This window comes from Musca vetustissima, unplaced genomic scaffold, assembly GCF_032173495.1.
Source record: "Musca vetustissima isolate MV318-11 ecotype Yass unplaced genomic scaffold, APGP_CSIRO_Mvet_v1 utg360342, whole genome shotgun sequence".
Classification (NCBI taxonomy): Eukaryota; Metazoa; Arthropoda; class Insecta; order Diptera; family Muscidae; genus Musca; species Musca vetustissima.
In genome coordinates, this window is record NW_026877213.1 from 8,343 (window position 1) to 14,451 (window position 6,109).

Genomic DNA, 6,109 nt, shown 5'->3' on the forward strand with positions numbered 1-6,109 from the left:
CTAAGTCGGTTCACACATATATATATATATAGATCATGTTATGTTAGAATGCATCTGTTGAATATACCCAATGTGGTGAAGGGTATCATATAGTCGGCCCGTCCGGTTTGGTTTAAAATTTAGAAAATAGAAATTTGTTTATATAGTATAGACCCTGAAAAAAAATATTTAACAAATCCGCGCCTGTAGAAGATGGTTAAAAAACGTTATTAAACAAATCCACGCCTATAGGTCGATGAAAAATATTTGTAAAAAAATTCACGCCTACTGAAGGTCGTTGAAAAAATATTTTTAAAAAATTCACATCACGATTTTTCAAAATATTTTTGAGAAATCCAAAAAAAATGTCTTCAAATAATCAACTCTTTTCGTTGAAAAAATATTATTAAAAATCCACCTTTTTTATATAAAAAAATAATTATTACATCCTCACCAACAGTTCGTTATTTCATTTCAAAAATACTTATCATCCCTACTTCTTTTACCATCTTTCCAGCTCTTATTGTTCGATTTCTAACCAAACGTTATATAGGCGAATATGATCATCAAACAGGTGGGCCAATCGAAACAATTTCTCCATAACATCGTCACGCTTAAGCTGAAGAAATAAAAAGTGTTTACTAAAAGGCTTTTGAAATTGTTAACCCATAAAGTCGTGTTTTTAATGTCGCTTGCAAGCTCTAAAAATTTTATAGAATTTTTTATCACAAAATGTTATGTCCTTTAAAAAATGCAATGTATGTAAAGTATGCCACTAACAAGAATTTAAAATTTACGTTAAATATTGTATGTGTGTGTGCTAACGATGTGTGGGCAAATGTCACGAGTTTACGTGACAATTATTTCGTTTTTATTCTGTTTATTTTTTTTTTTAATATTCCCTAAGTGACATGTATGAGGCGCCTCTCGCTTCAAGAAACCTCCATTGGATTTTTTTCGCTTCACCTGTTTTTTTGTTTTTGGTTTTGTTTTCAATTCTGTGTGCAAATTATTTCGCATGTCCTGCATCTCTTTTACCCCCATAACTGCTGTTGCAGCTAACTTTGTTTATTTTTTTGCTACTGCGGATTTATGACGAATATCTCTCCATCGTTTTCTATTTTTATAATAATCTATGTAATATTTATTTATGTAATAAACATTTTTTGTATTTATTTATTCCATGACCGGATTGCGTTACTAATTCCAGAAAATCGATACAAACATGAAGCTTTGGTTGATGGTGAACCGGTGCTGTTTGAATTACTCGACACATGTCCCAAGGTAAGCAGGATATGAATGTGTGTGTGTCTAATATATCAACACCATTGGCGCCCTTTATTATAAATAAATACACACACACAATGTGTATGTGTGTATTACTAAATTCCTTGTTACCATGGGTAACCTAATCGAGGCTATTTGGAGGAGGGTGAATAATTATTACTGTGCCGTACACATTTTTTAAGTAGTTAAGTTGGAGGCCATAAATCCGTTAAATTAGTTCATTGATAGTGGCCGTTTATGAAAATGGCATTTTAATTAACTATTGTGCGTGAGTTAATTTTAATTTAAATGACAAAAAATTAATGAGAAACAGGTGGTGTGGAATTTTCAATTATATTTTTTTCAGTATTAACTATGTATTTCCAGGAATTTAATAGGCGATGTTAGAGGGGTGGAAGATAGGGTAGGTTTTGGAAATTAAGTAATTCGAATTTTACACCATTTACAAAATTGCAGCTTGCTGAAGCAGTGAATTTCTTAAAAATAATAAAAATAACAATAAAAAATAATTAAAAATAATTAGCATGTAGTAACTTAAAAACATATTTTTTTTCAAATATTTTTTTAATGAGTAGATAGGATTTATATACCCTGCACAACTATGTTGTCACGGTATTATAGCTTTATGCAGCCCTAAGAGTTTGTAACGCAGCGAAATATTGGTCCTAGACCCCCCTTTAAGTATACCGATTTTCATATCTCGACTGAGTCGATCTAGACATGTGTGTGCGTCCGTCCGTCTATCCATTATAATTTGTAAATACGGTGCAGGCACCGTTATGGACCAATCTTCACGAAATTTTACATGTATGATGGGTTCTGGCCAATAAAGACCCCTATTGTTTTTGGTAAAGATCGGTTAATATTTAGGGGATGAAATGGTCCAAAAACTTGATTTTTGTCTGATTTTCTGGTCGCTCCATAGGGCGCATTTATGACCCAAACATCGCAAATTTTTACATGGAGAAGGGAATCGGGCCAAAGAATAATTAGACCTGCTTTGATAAAGATTGGTCAATCTTTAGCTGGTCAAATGGACCCTGACTTTTGTGTGAAAAATGACAAACATTGTATTCTGTAGCGTATATATTTACCCCTGAAGGACATAGACCCGAGAAGTTGCCAGTATATCCAAGAGGAATGGTGACCTTTAAAGTTATGCCAATTATATTGTCGTATGTACTTGGATGTGGGAGTTACACTTAAATATTTACATGTGTTTACGTACTGAGATATTATTTAGTAACCCATTACCACACTAGAAGGCGGAAATATAGCTCTGATCGCTTTGAAATTTTCCATGAGATTCCAGTAATGGTCAAGGACCGATGATGATCAGATAATAATTTTGGGAAGAAATGGACCGACAATTTATTATACCCTACACAACTATTTTGTCAGGATATTATAGCTTTGTGCAGCCCCAAGAGTTTGTAACGACAAGAAATATTGGTCCTACACCTACCTTTAAGTATACCGATCGTCATATCTCGACTAGCTGAGTCGATCTAGACATGTGTATCCGTCTGTCCATTATAATTTGTAAATACGATACAGGCCACAGTTATGGACCAATCTTCACGAAATTTTGCATGTGGGACAATGAAGACCCCTATTTGTTTTGGTAAAGATCGGTTAATATTTAGGGGATAAAATGGACCAAATAGTTATTTTTTTCGATTTTTCTGGTCGCAGCAGAGGCCGCAATTATGGCTCGAACATCACGAAATTGTATATGGAGAAGGAGATCGGGCCAAAAATAAGCATGCCTATTTTAATGACACATTTTGTGTGAAAAATGACAAAATTTATATTCTACAGCGTATATATTTGATCCTGAAGTACATAGATAGACCCGAGAAGTTGGTAGTATATCCAAGAGGAGTGGTTGGCCTTACGTATTCATATATGTACTATTATAAACCCATTACCACACTAGAGGGCGAAAATATAGCGCTGATCGCTTTGAAATTTTCCATGAGGATCCAGGTATGGTCGAGGACAACGCCTATAAATTTCCGAGATGATCAGATAATAATATTGGGATGAAGTGGACCGAAAACTTATTTTTTTTTTTTTTTTTTTTTTGAGTTGATCTATGGGCCACAAATGAAAGCCGAACATCACTACACAACCCACGGTGAAAGGAATCTGGACAAGTAATTAGACGGGCTGTACTGAGTATTAGTACTATTTGGTGACCTCTATACGGTCAAGAGGGTGCAAATATTGCAAAATATTACCCAAGCTCAGAATATAAAACCACAGAAAGTTATAGTTTCGTGGAAGTTGTGTAGGGTATCATATGGTCGACCCTATCCGACTATTCTGCTCCGCTCACTGGTTTAAAAATATTTTTAAGGAGTAGACAGAGGCGTGGATTTTTCAAAAATATTTTTTAAGGAGATATTGATTTTTATACCCCTCACCAAACTGTGGTACAGGGTATTATGTCTTTGTGCATATGTTTGTAACAGGCAAAAAGAAAAGAGATAGACACATGGTTCCTTTTGAGAATATGCATTGAATCACTTTCTATGTCGATTTATGCATGTCCGTCCGTCCCTCTGTTAATGTTAAATTGTAAACGAAATACAGGTCGCATTTATGATCCGATTTGGATGAAAGTTGGCATAGGTCACTTATTTGGCCCAATGACGAACCCTATTGAAATTTGACAAAATCGGTTCAGATTTAGATATAGCTCCCATATATAGTTTCGTCCGATTTTATGTAAATTGTACACCAATGTCTCTATATATCCTTGGATTTGCACGAAATTTGGTATAGCGTACTCAATTAAGTCTAGAATGGTGTGTGCTAAGTTTCGTGAAAATCGGTTTAGATTTAGATATAGCTTCCGTATATATTTTCGTCCGATTTTTGTAAATAGTGTACCAAAATCCTTACATATCTTTTGATTTGCACGATATTTGGCACAGAGTACGGAATTAAGTCTAGAAACATGTGTGCTAAGTTTCGTTAAAATCCGTTCAGAATTAGATATAGCTCAGATATATAATTTCGTCCGATTTAATACACAAGTGGTGAAGGGTATCGTATAGTCGGCCCAGTCCGACTTTACAACTTTCCTTACTGGTTTTATTCATAATTATCTGTCGCCTCACAAGAATCCCTCTTCGTTCCAAGGTTACATATTTATTTTGCTGACTTCACAATTATATTAATTTACCTCATGTTGATACTGCAAATATTTGTAGCAAGGTCCTTTGCAACAATTAACACTTTCATTATTCTCATTTCGTATGAGTTCATTTGATTGTATGTGTGTCACAATTTTTATTTTTATGTCAGGATATTGTCAGTTGACCACACATTTTCAGTGACATCGACTTTTACATGTATACACCTAGATAACCATTAAAATTAACAACAACAACAACAACACCACTTTAAACAATGTGGGTCTGTTCAGAAAGGATGTTTTTATAAATTTTTTTTTTATTCACACCTTGGGATTTTATTAAAAAAAATTGTTTAGGTTTTCTTAAAAAACATTTGTTTAAATATTCCCATTTAAAAATCCATGCCTTAGATTTTCATAAAAAAAAATAAAAAAATATGCGTTTAGGTACTCTTCAAAAAAATTTTTTTTAAATACACGACTTATATATTTCTTAAAAATATTCTTCAAAAATATATCTCCCTATATTTTTCTTAAAAAATACTTTTTAATATATAGTATATATTATTTAAAATAAATATTTCTGAAAAAAATCTTAAAAAAAATAATTTCTTAATCCACACAGTATGTCAAACATTTGTTGGCCTCTGGTGCGTATAACTAGTGCCGTTAAGTATACGCCTTATTATTTTATTTTTATAATTAAAAATCGCAACATATCGCCATCACTGCTATATTGTTAAAAATGATAAATATATATCATCACTTTCCTTTTATCCATGTGTTATGTCCTTTCCAAGGCCGGATGTGTTGACACGGCAAACAAATTGTTCGTTTGGAATAAAGTGAGCAAACAAAAACACGATGTGTCTGTGTGTATATGTGTGCCCTTACACATATTTAAGTGTTCCGTTTTTTTATTTTATTCACCCTTTAACCTTAACCCCATTTGTGGCGACATGATGTCATGTGCAAAATAAAAACTCATATTTTTTTCTTTCTTCCACTTCTTTTTTGCTGACAGGCTGATGACGAATTTCCCAATGCTGCTGAGCTGGTACAATGGGCCGATGGTTTGCTGCTAGTCTATTCCATTACCGATCGCAATAGTTTCAATTATATAAGACGTGCCAAATCAGATCTACAATCGGATACACCGGTCCAGTTGGTCGCCAACAAAGTCGATATGGTGCATTTACGTCAGGTCAGTCGTGATGAGGGGGAAATTTTGGCCAAAGATTTCGAGTGTAAATTTAGTGAAGTTTCCGCAGCCGATCATGTTGACCAGGTGGCCGAGGTGTTTATGGACTTGTGCAAGGAGGTAGTGGCATCCAAACGTAAATCAAAACAGAGTCTCTTGGAACGTATGTTGGGTAGTTCACGACCCTATAGTCGGGGGAAGAGTGACAGTAATTTACCCAAAGAATAGAAGAAGCCTCATTTTCTCGTTCTCACTCTCAGTCAACCACTCACATCCTCCCACCACACCAAAAAAGGCAAAGACTTGATTTGTTATGAATTTAAGATTATAAAAATAATACAAAAATGCTCATTAAATAATAAACAAAAAGAAAAAAAATATTTATTGTTGATATTAGTTAATTTTTTTTTATTTTCTAAATAAACTTTTTTGTACATTTTTTTTTGTAATAAAGTAAATTTTTATTTTGAGAAAAATAAAAAAATATTATTTTTTAT

At 33.4% G+C, this 6,109-nt stretch overlaps 1 protein-coding gene across 1 annotated transcript; it reads left to right on the top strand.

Moving 5' to 3' along the window:
- Nucleotides 1–496: 496 nt before the first annotated feature.
- Nucleotides 497–5,840, top strand: LOC133321798 (ras-related and estrogen-regulated growth inhibitor-like; the record flags this gene model as incomplete). The annotated part of the gene is made up of 3 exons (XM_061530872.1): nucleotides 497–553; nucleotides 1,190–1,263; nucleotides 5,436–5,840. Coding segments are annotated over 3 exons (536 nt in total), but the record flags the coding sequence as incomplete, so codon positions are not given.
- Between the last annotated feature and the right edge of the window lie 269 nt (nucleotides 5,841–6,109).